Source organism: Schistocerca cancellata, chromosome 5, assembly GCF_023864275.1.
Source record: "Schistocerca cancellata isolate TAMUIC-IGC-003103 chromosome 5, iqSchCanc2.1, whole genome shotgun sequence".
NCBI lineage: Eukaryota > Metazoa > Arthropoda > Insecta > Orthoptera > Acrididae > Schistocerca > Schistocerca cancellata.
This window is the reverse complement of record NC_064630.1, coordinates 225,080,056-225,094,753: the sequence shown is the minus strand read 5'-3', so window position 1 is coordinate 225,094,753 and position 14,698 is coordinate 225,080,056. Positions and strand designations below refer to the sequence as shown.

Sequence of the window (14,698 nt, the reverse complement as noted above, 5' to 3'; positions counted from 1 at the left end):
TCATAAATTAAACCTGAGATGTCAAAGACTGAATTTTAAACAATGGAAAATTCAGGATGTAATAATGACAGTATTACAAAAAGGATAGACTGCTATTCACCACATGGTGGAAATGATGGGTCGCAGACAGGTACAACAAAAAGACTGCTAAACAAGTAGCTTTCAGCCAAAAAGCCTTCTTCTGAATTGGAAAACACACACACACACACACACACACACACACACACACACACACACACACACACACAAATGCAACTCAAACACACATGACCACTGTCTCTCACAGCAGCCAGAGACAGTGGTCATGTGTGTGGCAGTTGCATCTGTGTGAATGTGTGTGTTTTATAATTCAGAAGAAGGCTTTTTGGCCAAATGCTTATTTATTTAGCAGTCGTTTTGTTGAGCCTGTCTGCAACTCAATATTTAGACTATATGATGAGTAACAATCTATCCTGTGACTAATGATCTAAAATCACACTTCTAAATGTGATGACCTGAAATAATAGTCAACCTACAAAGAAAGTGGAAGTGATGAACTGCTCACCATGTGGAAGCAGTACCAAGCGAAGAACTTCAAGGATCATGCCTTGTTCAGTTTGGTTCAGTCAAAAAATGTAAACTATTTATTCTTTTGGGTATGACCACATTTGTTCTCCATTTGGTTATGCTACACATTACTTACAAACACACTATTTCAAAATAACAGGATGGTTAATGAAAAATATATTTATTTCATTGGGCACTGGGACACTTAAGCTAAATAAGGGGCGCTCCGATAAAATACAGGATGTCTAGTCACCCTGTGCTAACCAGCCTCAGGAGCACTCTGTGGAGTATGAATGAAAGTTGGGACCATGTGGTTATGTTATCAGCAAAGACATGAAAAGTAGGCATGTGTGTGTTTTTGTTAGTTAGCTCAGTGGAAAGACACTGTCCAAAGGCATAGCAACAGCTTCAATCTTGTTTACACGTCCGCTGCGTGCTCGACATACCATTGTACGAATAATGGCTACCTTTCCTCTTCTCGTTGTTAGCAATGTACATTAGTAAAATTAACTAATGCACATTTGCTTTGTGAGGACAATCTTCACTGAATGCACATTCACAAATTCAACATTCAGATACAAATAGCAGAATTGTGCTTACCAGTATCTCCTGTTGTTCTAACAGCCTTCACCCACGCATTCTTCATTCTGGCAGCCAGTTTTTTAATGAATTTACTCCTCCTCTTCCTTTTCTTAGAAACATGTCTTGGTCTGAGTTGAGTAGAGTCCTTCCTCTGTCTCTTTTTTGTGAAAATTTCAATCTCGATATGCTTCAACAAGCATTCCATGATTAATAGCATAAGTTTTACAGCATCATGAAATTTTAGAAATGACTTTGAATGTAAGAAGAACTTGCAGGTTCCTTCATGGCTAAAGTTTACCATCTGGCCTATACAGTTCACTGTAGTGCTGAAGCTCTTATTGTTGGCAAAACATGTACTGCACAAAAGCTGCGCCAGCAGCTCGCCAACTTCACAGTCATCTTCCTGAAATGGGGGGAAAAGAATTATTATAAGTGAATTCTGTATACATTTGTGGGTAAATATACAGATGAACAGAGTGAAAGTAACTGCCAATGGCAAGATAAATACACGAATGGCTCAGTCAAACACAAACTGGGGAGAAGGCGCTGTTGCCTGCTGTCTTAGTCAGCTGTGATAAAACAGACCACCATGATACAGTTGTTGAATAGTGCTCACTGTGAGTGGGTCAGGTGCTGTGCAGTAATCATGAGTTATAGTTCTGATGATGACCAACTGTTGTTTTTAGTTGCAGTCTCTTCGACGAAACAAAGAATATAATAATAATAATAATAAAGACTATGGTGAATTTCACTGTCTTTACAAGGAATGATGGTCTTGCAAAGAACATTTCTTCAGTTAATGTCATATGTCCCTTGAACAATTAAAAAAGTTATGCAAGGTTGTTGAACCGAAAGCCTTATGAACTCCAATTGTGCAGCATTAATTATCAAGTCAAAGGATGGAAAGAGTGAATAATTAGAAATCTGAGAATTTTATTAACTGATCCTTCAGAATGATTTTATATTACTACTACATACACAGTGGTTCCTCCTCCTGGCACAAGGGTTGAAGAGGAAGGAAGAGGGATGAAGAAAAGGAAAAAGGAGATTAAGTTTAGGAAATTGTGAGAGTTTTGAAAAGTCACGTAGAACCCAGGTCAGGGCAGACCTACTGGACAGAATGAGAAGGAAAGGCACCTTCCTTTCCTTGTCATCCTGTCTGGTAAGTCTCTCCTGATCCCAGGTCTACTTGACTTTTCTAAACTCTCCGTATTTCCTAAACCTCAACAGTCCTTTTTCTGTTTTCTTCATCCTTCATTTTTCTTCTTTTCCCTTCAGTCTTCTGCCAGGAGTAAATGCTCCTGCCTCCAAACACTTTCAAATTACCATAATCTTTATATGGGTGTGCTGTTCTGCTCGCACTTGGTGAGAAAATTTTATCTATCCAGTTACATTAATTTAAAAAAATTGATTGTTTTCTTTGATATATCACAGAAGTATGCATTTATTTACAAATAATGTCCAGCCATTTGTAATGCCACATTTTAAGCTGTGTAGACACAGGTAGTTTCTCATTCATAAGTCCACATTTTCTTCACGAGGGACTAATAAAAGAAGAAGGACTGCACATAATAACTGGATTGATAAGTTACCAGCCAGCCATATCTTAGATTTGTACAGTCAGTAAATGGGGCTGCAATTAATATAATCAAAATATTCATTCTCAATTAAGAGTTGCTTGATGATGGATGTGGTCAATTTGCATTGAAAATATCTGTATTGTATACATACAGAGAAAATTATTTTTCTACTGGGTTCAGGCAGATAGTGCTCTTCTTCCAAAGATTAGAACTATTATCAGTCAGCATAAAAATAAGCAGGTGTATGCAGCATACTATTGTATTCTTATAAAAATATGTAATATTATGAAAAAACGCATTGATGCAGAAAGAGCTCATGAATGGTTATGTATGGATCATAGTACATGCACAAATATTGTATATGAAACTGGTAAAGAAATAAAATGTCTTTCATGTAACTGGTTGCTCGTTTTCTCAACAAATGTACCCACAGTTCTTGAATATTGATAAAGTGCTAAAAACCCAAAAACTTGTAACAGTAAATTGTTCTCCACTTAAAACTTTTAGCTAGAGCTGCATATTTACAAGAAATGTATATCAAAGCCATAAAATAACAAATATTTTATGAAAAAATGAGAATGAAATTATTGTGAGGTACTGCCAGGTGTGTTTGTTTCACTGAGTTTCCAAGAAGTCCAATAAATTAATAAACAATGTGGAAAGAACCAACACCAATTTCAAAAGAAACACCGCACACCAAACTGTTGACACGGATGAATCCACACGCTGGAATGCTATGGCATTGAGTCAGCAGGGAGCTGTATGGTCCAAATGTACTTGCTGCGTTTTGCAGGCACGTCACTTTGTAGCAGTGTGAGGGGACTAGCCCTGGTGTGGGACTGACGTTCCCAGTGACATGAAACGAATGCTTGCTACCAGACTAAAATATGTACTTGCCTCTATGCAGTCTTGGGAACATCCAGTGAAATCTGTCTGCAAACTGAAGAACGAGCAGGTGTGTCCCACTTTCTCTACACTGTTACATCACAAGGCGTACCAACACACTGTTTCGTAAGTTATACTGATCTTTCCACAGTGTAACTTTTACATCAGTGGTAACGAAATGTGCAGACACATCTGAAGAGTGTTTATTTGCCAATTAACGCATTAACACAACCCAGAATACACAATTAGAAACTCGTACAACATATGGAACAAATGCACACAAACAGAATCTATGTAAATTACTGCAAGCTGCACTACACTGCTTGGTGGTACACTTGATTACTAGTCATCCTGTACGGCAGTTATAGCATATCTCTCGGCAAGGTCACTTTCCCCGCCCAACGTGCTGCTCCCTCCTCAATTTGCAGACATGCTGTACACAGTTGCTGAGCATGCAATGCAGAATGATTCAAGTAATCTCAGTGCCTGCTCAATCCATGGCCATTAGAACCTGTTCACTTATACCGTATTTACTCGAATCTAAGCCGCACTTTTTTCCGGTTTTTTGTAATCCAAAAAGCCGCCTGCGGCTTAGAATCGAGTGCAAAGTAAGGGGAAGTGCTGAAAAATGTTGGTAGGTGCCGCCACAACTAACTTCTGCCGTCGAATATATGTAGCGCTACACAGGCATGCTTTGCAGGCACAAAGATAAATTCTGGCACCAAAAACTCTGCGTCAGTAAATAAATTAAAAAAAAAAAACAAAAAGGTGGAAGACAAGCTTTTTTCTTCGCCCCGAGTTTCGACCACTGCATTTTCATACATTATACAACAATGTAAATACAAATTCCGTATTGTTCATCTTAGAATGTAGCAGCATTTCAATGTACTACGAAAATCCGACTGGCAAGACTGTTTGGGATGTTTGTCAATATGGCCAACTCTATGTTCTGAAATTTTTCCTACCTGTGAAAAGGATGGTTGCTAATAGGAACTTTTATGAACTGTGAATCACATGCAGTATTCTCTTCACCATAAGAATAATACCAATATAAACATTTTGTCATGTATTGTTTCGTGTTTTGCTGGTATCTCATTTAAATCCCGTCTGCCTAATAAACTACGAAACTAGAGTGAGACAACAGCAAACGCGGAAGAATATACATATCATGTCATGCTTATATTCATATTATTCTCATGCCTAGTAGTGATACAGTCAGAAATGAAGCACGGCAATTGACTAGATTTTTAAATCTAAGATGACTCTAATTTCTGTGCAGAATGTAATGTACTAAAGAGGCGTCTGCAAAGATTTTCAAACGGAGAAAAATTTTCGCTAAACTCTTGTTCAGAACTTCTATCATACGCAGTATATTATTTGGTTCTTGTTGATCATTATCAAAGAAAGCAGCAGTGTAAGTAACAACAAAGAGCAGTCTCTTGCCATTGTTTCGCAAATGAGACAATTCCTCTCTCTCTCTCTTCTCTCTCTTTTTCTAAGTAGCGGTAGCGTGCACAAAAGCAAGCCATGCCGCGAGCAGCGACAGGCCGTAAACATTCATTATCAGAATGCGACAAACAGTGCAGGAGACAGTACAGTAATGCATTTTCAGCTTAGAGTGGCGTAAACACTTATAACAAACAGAACGGCACTTATCAGATCAAAGAAAAATAAACAATCAATTCAAACCAGACGAAGCACGTGAAAAAGGAAGGGTACCCGTATAAATAAAGACGGAGCGCCTGGTGCATAGCAATGGCTACTTGGTGAAGCTTAACTGCTAAGCTTACGACTTGAACCAAACTACTGTAGCTGTATCGTCATTCATTCGACCAAAATTGTGTCTCATATTACAATGGACCAACTTTGTTTCGCTTTGGAGGTGCGACCTAAAACTTCTCTCCCCTTGAATTTCGAGTCTCAAATTTCAGGTGCGGCTTAGATTCGGGAACATTTTTTTTCCTTGATTTCGAGTCTCATATTTCAGGTGCGGCTTAGATTCGAGTAAATTAGGTAATACGAGGGTTGGAACTTAAATAGTGGCAACTATTTATTCACAACCGATAAAAAAGAGTTACATGTTTGCACCTGATACTGTCATTCAAAGTAGTCACAAGCATTGCGTAGAACCCGTTGCCAGCGATGTGGAAGGTGTAGCATACCGTTAGTAGAGCCTGTTCTGTTGATGCTGCAAATGGAGTGGTCTAAAGTTATGGTGATTCTCATCTATGACTGTGATGGTGTTATCCTAATGCATTATGTTACTTCACAGCAGGCTGTCAGTGGACAGTATTCCTGTTCGTTTTTGGAGCATCACCTGCGACCAGCTTCGAGAAAGAAGCGGTGACACTTTCTGCACAACCCACCCATCACTTTGCATGACAACGTGAAGGTGCATACAACGCAAGCTGTGGCTGCTCTGTTCCGTCAATGGGACTAGGAAGTACTGTACCATCCACGATACTCCCCAGGCTCAAGTCCATGTGACATTGATTTGATTCTGAAGATGAAGGAACCACTTCGTGGCATTCGCTTCAGAACTGTTCCAGAGATTCGACAAGCTGTAGATCCTTGGATATAAATGATCTTTAGTGATGTAAATCAAACAATGTAAAATCCAGGATGGAATGTACAACATTGTGAAAAGCTAGTTGCTAACCACCATATACCGGAGATGCTGAGTCCTAGATAGGCACAACAAAAAGACTATCAAAAGTGTAGCTTTTGGCTAGTAAGGCCTTCGTCAGAATTAGATGGCACGCGCACACACACACACACACACACACACACACACACACGACTGCAGTCTCAAGAAGACAGTGCACAGCTTCATGTCCTTCTTCGTCAGCTCTCGTGTTGGAAATGTTTGTTAATTCTCCACAGAAGTTTGCCATGCAATGTGCATGTGAAGTGGGAGTTAGCAGTACAAGTGTATGCAGAATTCTGGAAGCTGCAAAGTGGGAAGTTTACATTCCACGATTACTGCATGTGATTAATGCGATCCTGATCGCCAAATGCAATTTTGCAAATGGTAAGTGATGAGGAACAAATTGTGACGAAGGTGGTGTGGAGTGATAAGGCACACTTAATGGAACCATGAATCGGCATAACAGGGTGTTCTGGGCACTGGAAAATCTGCATGTTTATGTGGATAAACCAGTCAATCTACCAGTGGTTCATGTGTAGTATGGACTGTCATCTAGGGGCTCAGTAGGACCCCTTTTCCTTTGATGCTACTGACACTGGAGACGTATACCTGCAAATTTTGCCAGGTATATGTGCACTTTATGGAGATGATGAAGAGGTCTTCTACCAACAGGATGGGGTGAGACCATACTACCACTCAGCAGCACAAGCTTTCATGGATGACAATTTTCCATGGCATTGGATTGGATGAAGAGGGCCGACTGAGTACCCTCCACAGTTCCCAGATCTAACACCTATGGACTTTTACTTGAGAGGAACTGTGAAAGATAATGTCTATCGACGTAAGCCCATGCACGCTGGAGGAACTTCGCCAGGAGATAACAGTAACATGTGCAGCGATCTCCACTGAAACACTGACTGATGTAGTTGCGGATATTCATCATTCTGGTATGTGTATAGCTGCCAATGGTGAACATTTTGACATTTAAAGTAACCATGTGCTAAACTGAAGGTTGTACAACATGTGTGATCAATTATTAAATGTAAAATAAACACATAAGTAATACTTTTCATTCCTTAAAGTGTGTATACATTTTTCTGGCACACTCTATTCAACCTGAACAGCAAGGGTCCTAGCACCCTTCCCTGGGACAAGCTTGAAGTTACTTCTACATTTGTTGATGTCTCTCTATCCAAGATAACAAGCTGCATCCTCCCTACCAAAAAATTCTCAATCCAATCACAAATTTCACTTGATACACCATACAACTGTATTTTTGATAATAAGTGTAGATAAGGTAGTCAAATGCTTTGTGGGAATTTTTAGAAACTATTTTTTGGTATTTAGCACAACTAACAAAGGTCTCTTCACCTGAGATGACTGGCTGAATATTGTGCAAAACATGATATATGAAACTTACCTCAAGCCTATTTATCAAACAGTGAAGAGGAACAATATTCCAAAGTTCGATATTCCCCGCATCCTTAATGGCGTGCAACAACTTAACAAAGGCAATGCGAACCCTCTTGTCATCATCGGTGATTTGTTCTCTGAGCTCTGGTAGCATCTGCAAGAAGAATGAGACACATTCTTGGGTACAATAAGGCATTCAGATTAGTAAGGCAGCAAGAAAACATTTTCATAGCACACAAAAAATAACTTTCATTTTTTTTTAAATATTACAGTTAACTGTGGTTTACTGTGAGCAAATGAATCTCAGTTATGATATTCACTCTGCATTCAGATCTCCAAGGACTAGCATATATTTTGGGCAATGAAAGGTTACAGTTAATATGCTCAAGTGGTGCAATGCGTGTAATTGCTGCTATAGAATATAAATGTACAATTGCTAATACAAGAGTTAGTCATATAGTTTCAATTATCACATCAAAAAATGAAGTTAAACAATTAATTTTTTGTCTGTCTGTGGGTACATCTGCAATTCTTGTACAAACTGAAACAACTGTGCCACAGCACCGAAAGATGCTGCTAGTGGGGCCACAACAGAACAATGCAGCCCATTGAAAAAGTGGAGTATCGTGTGGCAATTTGCTTTCTATACCTGAAATGGAGCAACATTGCAACACGCCATGCTGAGCTGATGCAATTATATGGTAACAACAACCATCCGATGACACATTGATTAGGTTCCACAGATATACTTCCAGTGTGGTCAAACAAGTCTGAATGACAAACAATAAGTGGCAGTCCATCTCTCTGTGAGAAAATGAGTCACAAGAAAAGTGGAGACCATTGTGCTCAAACACTTTTGGACACAACTACTGAGGCAATAGTGTAAAAAGTGAGAAGCAATTATGGATCATTTTCCAATATTTTGCATGGTCTTCTGAATGTGACAAATGTTGCCACTCACTGTTCCTTGCTAACTGGTTAATGCGGAACTGATTTATGCTGGAAAAAATTGGTTCCAATTATGGCCATCACGTGCAAATCTGATACTGTGAACGTAAAAAAAGACATACAGAAATGTTTCCATATGTAACAGGACATGGTCAGAAAGCGTCGAACAAGTGAAAAAGCCATAATTTTGATTTTATTATTAAACCACTGCTTACACAATTTGTACAACATGAGCACCAGAGATGTTGACGCAATTCTCCATCTGTAAAACAAGATGATCAACAGTTGCTTACAGCAGTTCCAGTGGAATCTGAGCAATGTGTTCCTACATACTGGCCTTCAGATCAGGGAGAGGCCAAATCTGTCCCTGGTAAATGCATTCTTTCAGATATCCCCACAGCCAAAAGTCACAATCATTTAGATCAGATTAACTTTAGGCCATGCACCAGGAAAACCTCTGGAGATAACACTTTTGTGGAAGGTTACTTTAAGCAGATCTTTCACTGTGTAAGCAATATGAGATGTTGCCCCATCTCGCATGAAAACAGTGGTTTCCACACAGCTGTGCTCTTCCAAAGCAGGAATCACATGCTGTACAAGGATGTCTCGATAACATACAGATTTAATGGTATACCTGATAGGCCCTCTGAATGTATTCTCTTCAAAGAAGAATTGACTTAGTATAAAGGTGCTTGTGAATTTATCAGAACATTGCTGCACATAATGAAGTTTCAGTTGCTGCACCATTTGGGTCTTGTAATGGTTCCAGTGTAAAATAGACTGCAAAACTTTCTGTATTGTTGACCATGGGATACAAAATTGTCATTACACTGCACAAGCACTAGCATAACCTGGGGCATGGGCTATTGGTCAGTTACAGCAACAGCGAACTTGTCAATTACTTTAAATGGGATAGGATGCCTTCCTCTTCCGGTGCCATACCAGACTCACCCACATTTTCAAATTTCTTTATCATCTTGTTTAAACCATTTAATGACATCAGGTCTCTTCTCGGACCTTTCAGTTAGCAATATTCTCTCGATGCAGCACTGTAACTGCTGCTGTTCACATAGAACGGTTTCACTAACAGTGGATGGTCTCTCTTCAAGATAACTATACTGTTCAATCGCATTATGGCTTGTCAATGACAGCACGGATGTCACACTATTATACAAACAATGTACAGCTCGTGATTTGCACCTGGTGGCTAAAACTGGAACTAATTTTTTACCAGAGTAAATCAATTCTGCTTTAACACTTCAGCATTTCTACCAGTTTTGCAATGATACAATATTACAGCCCACAGTGGACCTATTTGAGTGGATGCACCCCCTAGTTACGAACAAGTTTTGCTCTGCTGCTCACTGTCCATCTAGATGAAAAGTTTAATGTGCCCGGCAAAGACCGATATTGATTGAAGCTCAGAGGTACTATAGATTGGAACTGATGATTGCCACGAGTGACGTGTCACATGGGCTGGGCCCCTCACAGCCACAGAGCTAGGCAGGCAGCTGTGATACAGTCTACTACAGTCCACTGCATGAGCTACTATACATCATGCCATTCTGTTTATTGGATTTTGTCCCTGCATTGTACCTGAATATTCTCATTCTTATATTTAGCTTCATTCAGTCTTCTGCACTCAACAAACTTTTACTCATTTGAGTCCGGATCAGACAGAAGAGTGGCAATGAGGTATTATCCCATAATGCTTTCAGCAACATGTCTGTTGTACCCAGTACGACTATTATGGGTCCCTCGTTTCTGGAACTCTGAGAGCAACAGCTGCCAATAACAGCAGCAGTACTAGAACTATGGCAACAGGAACAAAAACAACACGCAGCTTGTGTCTCGGCAGCAATGGTGTCAGTTTGTGGTCATGACTGTGCTCCTACTGCTACATTTTGCCTTTGACGAGTCTTCGAAGAGCTGGGAAATTCAAATCTGTCATTTTGAATTGTACTTTTTGCTTATAGCTTTTCTGGTAGGCAGCAAAGTGTGCTGCTCTTGTCTTCTAGCAGTCATTTATACAAAGTGGTGCAGAAATTACAGCATCTATTTGTCCCTGGTGCTCTGTCTTTCAATGATCTCTTGTGTACTATTAACCAAATACTATGGTCATCAAAAGTAACTCATTGCATTAAGCTACAGTTTAATCAGTGTTGTAAACAACTTGGACCATCTTACACAGCTGCTGACTTCCAGGATCTCGCATGAAAGTACAATTTCACGTGTCACAAATGTAACGTTTCATATGTGGAATCATTGATTTGGGATGTGATGGTTCACATAGCCCAGCCAGAAATGTATCCACAGAAGCTTCGGCCACATCTGATCCTAGTCTTGGTGAAGTGCTAAAAATTACTAAATCTTTTGAGGTTACTTCTGAAGCTCAACATAATTGTTGTTGTTGTGGTCTTCAGTCCTGAGACTGGTTTGATGCAGCTCTCCAAGCTACTCTATCCTGTGCAAGCTTCTTCATCTCCCAGTACCTACTGCAACCTACATCCTTCTGAATCTGCTTACTGTATTCGTCTCTTGGTCTCCCCCTAGGATTTTTACCCTCCACGCTGCCCTCAAATACTAAATTGGTGATCCCTTGATGCCTCAGAACATGTCCTACCAACCGATCCCTTCTTCTGGTCAAGTTGTGCCACAAACTTCTCTTCTTCCCAATCCTATTCAATACTTCCTCATTAGTTATGTGATCTACCCATCTAATCTTCAGCATTCTTCTGTAGCACCACACTTCAAAAGCTTCTATTCTCTTCTTGTCCAAACTATTTACCGTCCATGTTTCACTTCCATACATGGCTACACTCCATACAAATACTTTCAGAAATGACTTCCTGACACTTAAATCTATACTCGATGTTAACAAATTTCTCTTCTTCAAAAACGCTTTCCTTGCCATTGCCAGTCTACATTTTATATCCTCTCTATTTCGACCATCATCAGTTATTTTTCTCCCCAAATAGCAAAACTCCTTTACTACTTTAAGTGTCTCATTTCCTAATCTAACTGCCTCAGCATCACCCGACTTAATTTGACTACATTCCATTATCCTTGTTTTGCTTTTGTTGATGTTCATCTTATATCCTCCCTTCAAGACACCATCCATTCCGTTCAACTGCTCTTCCAAGTCCTTTGCTGTCTCTGACAGAATTACAATGTCATCGGCGAACCTCAAAGTTTTTATTTCTTCTCCATGGATTTTAATACCTACTCCGAATTTTTCTTTTGTTTCCTTTACTGCTTGCTCAATATACAGATTGAATAGCATCGGGGAGAGGCTACAACCCTGTCTTACTCCCTTCCCAACCACTGCTTCCCTTTCATGCCCCCTTGACTCTTATAACTGCCATCTGGTTTCTGTACAAATTGTAAATAGCCTTTCGCTCCCTGTATTTTACCCCTGCCACCTTTAGAATTTGAAAGAGAGTATTCCAGTCAACATTGTCAAAAGCTTTCTCTAAGTTTACAAATGCTAGAAACGTAGGTTTGCCTTTCCTTAATCTTTCTTCTAAGATAAGTCGTAAGGTCAGTATTGCCTCACGTGTTCCAGTATTTCTACGGAATCCAAACTGATCTTCCCCGAGGTCGGCTTCTACTAGTTCTTCCATTCGTCTGTAAAGAATTCATGTTAGTATTTTGCAGCAGTGGCTTATTAAACTGATTGTTCGGTAATTTTCACAACTGTCAACACCTGCTTTCTTTGGGATTGGAATTATTATATTCTTCTTGAAGTCTGAGGGTATTTCGCCTGTTTCATACATCTTGCTCACCAGGTGGTAGAGTTTTGTCAGGACTGGCTCTCCCAAGGCCGTCAGTAGTTCCAATGGAATGTTGTCTACTCCGGGGGCCTTGTTTCGACTCAGGGCTTTCAGTGCTCTGTCAAACTCTTCACGCAGTATCGTATCTCCCATTTCATCTTCATCTACATCCTCTTCCATTTCCATAATATTGTCCTCAAGTACATCGTCCTTGTATAGACCCTCTATATACTCCTTCCACCTTTCTGATTTCCCTTCTTTGCTTAGAACTGGGTTTCCATCTGAGCTCTTGATGTTCATACAAGTGGTTCTCTTGTCTCCAAAGGTCTCTTTAATTTTCCTGTAGGCAGTATCTACCTTACCCCTAGTGAGATAAGCCTCTACATCCTTACATTTGTCCTCCAGCCATCCCTGCTTAGCCATTTTGCACTTCCTGTCGATCTCATTTTTGAGACGTTTGTATTCCTTTTTGCCTGCTTCATTTACTGCATTTTTATATTTTCTCCTTTCATCAATTAAATTCAATATTTCTTCTGTTACCCAAGGATTTCTACTAGCCCTCATCTTTTTACCTACTTGATCCTCTGCTGCCTTCACTACTTCATCCCTCAAAGCTACCCATTCTTCTTCTACTGTATTTCTTTCCCCCATTCCTGTCAATTGTTCCCTTATGCTCTCCCTGAAACTCTGTACAACCTCTGGTTCTTTCAGTTTATCCAGGTCCCATCTCCTTAAATTCCCACCTTTTTGCAGTTTCTTCAGTTTTAATCTACAGGCCATAACCAATAGATTGTGGTCAGAGTCCACATCTGCCCCTGGAAATGTCTTACAATTTAAAACCTGGTTCCTAAATCTCTGTCTTACCATTATATAATCTATCTGATACCTTTTAGTATCTCCAGGGTTCTTCCATGTATACAACCTTCTATCATGATTCTTAAACCAAGTGTTAGCTATGATTAAGTTGCGCTCTGTGCAAAATTCTACCAGGCAGCTTCCCCTTTCATTTCTTAGCCCCAATCCATATTCACCTACTACGTTTCCTTCTCTCCCTTTTCCTACACTCGAATTCCAGTCACCCATGACTATTAAATTTTCGTCTCCCTTCACTATCTGAATAATTTCTTTTATTTCATCATACATTTCTACAATTTCTTCGTCATCTGCAGAGCTAGTTGGCACATAAACTTGTACTACTGTAGTAGGTGTGGGCTTCGTATCTATCTTGGCCACAATAATGCGTTCACTATGCTGTTTGTAGTAGCTTACCCGCATTCCTATTTTCCTATTCATTATTAAACCTACTCCTGCATTACCCCTATTTGACTTTGTGTTTATAACCCTGTAGTCACCTGACCAGAAGTCTTGTTCCTCCTGCCACCGAACTTCACTAATTCCCACTATATCTAACTTTAACCTATCCATTTCCCTTTTTAAATTTTCTAACCTACCTGCCCGATTAAGGGATCTGACATTCCACGCTCCGATCCGTAGAACGGCAGTTTTCTTTCGCCTGATAACGACATCCTCTTGAGTAGTCCCCGCCCGGAGATCCGAATGGGGAACTATTTTACCTCCGGAATATTTTACCCAAGAGGACACCATCATCATTTAATCATACAGTACAGCTGCATGCCCTCGGGACAAAATTACGGCCGTAGTTTCCCCTTGCTTTCAGTCGTTCGCAGTACCAGCACAGTGAGGCCGTTTTGGTTATTGTTACAAGGCCAGATCAGTCAATCATCCAGACTGTTGCCCTTGCAACTACTGAAAAGGCTGCTGCCCCTCTTCAGGAACCACATGTTTGTCTGGCCTCTCAACAGATACCCCTCCGTTGTGGTTGTACCTACGGTACGGCTATCTGTATCGCTGAGGCATGCAAGCCTCCCCACCAACGGCAAGGTCCATGGTTCATGGGGGGGTCAACATAATTACACAAATGAAATTCAAGTATTGATAGTAGTTTGTCACTTTTGCAATCACCATTCAACTTCTGATTTTGACTCATTGTCTACTTTTTCACTTTCTATGTCTAATCTAAGTTCACAGGCATCTGATTCACCAATGTCTCATGAAACAACTGAACATTCGAGCCCCAGTAGTTTCTGCCCTGGGGCAAAAGCCACAGGTGTTCAAATGGTTAAGTATGTTGATCGTTCTGCCCCCCCCCCCCCCCCCCCCCCACTCTGTGTCCAGTGGCCTGTTTTGTAATATTAAATGGTACAATCAAAAACGCTTTCCCTCCTTGGCATTGCAACGTGCTTCGTGCAAGCTGAAGAAAATCCAGTCTTGCCAAGACTGTGGCAGCTGTGAGCTGGACCAAC

The 14,698-nt window shown here is 40.2% G+C and overlaps 1 protein-coding gene across 1 annotated transcript in view; it reads right to left on the bottom strand.

Annotated features, from left to right (window-relative positions):
• Nucleotides 1–14,698, bottom strand: part of LOC126187748 (uncharacterized) — a 165,091-nt gene that overhangs the window by 68,454 nt on the left and 81,939 nt on the right. Inside the window, exons 10-11 of the mRNA XM_049929000.1 lie at nucleotides 7,661–7,807; nucleotides 1,147–1,531 (exon numbers count right to left, since the gene is read on the bottom strand). Of these exons, the coding sequence (XP_049784957.1) occupies nucleotides 1,147–1,531; nucleotides 7,661–7,807 (532 nt within the window). The remainder of the gene's footprint in view (nucleotides 1–1,146; nucleotides 1,532–7,660; nucleotides 7,808–14,698) is intronic.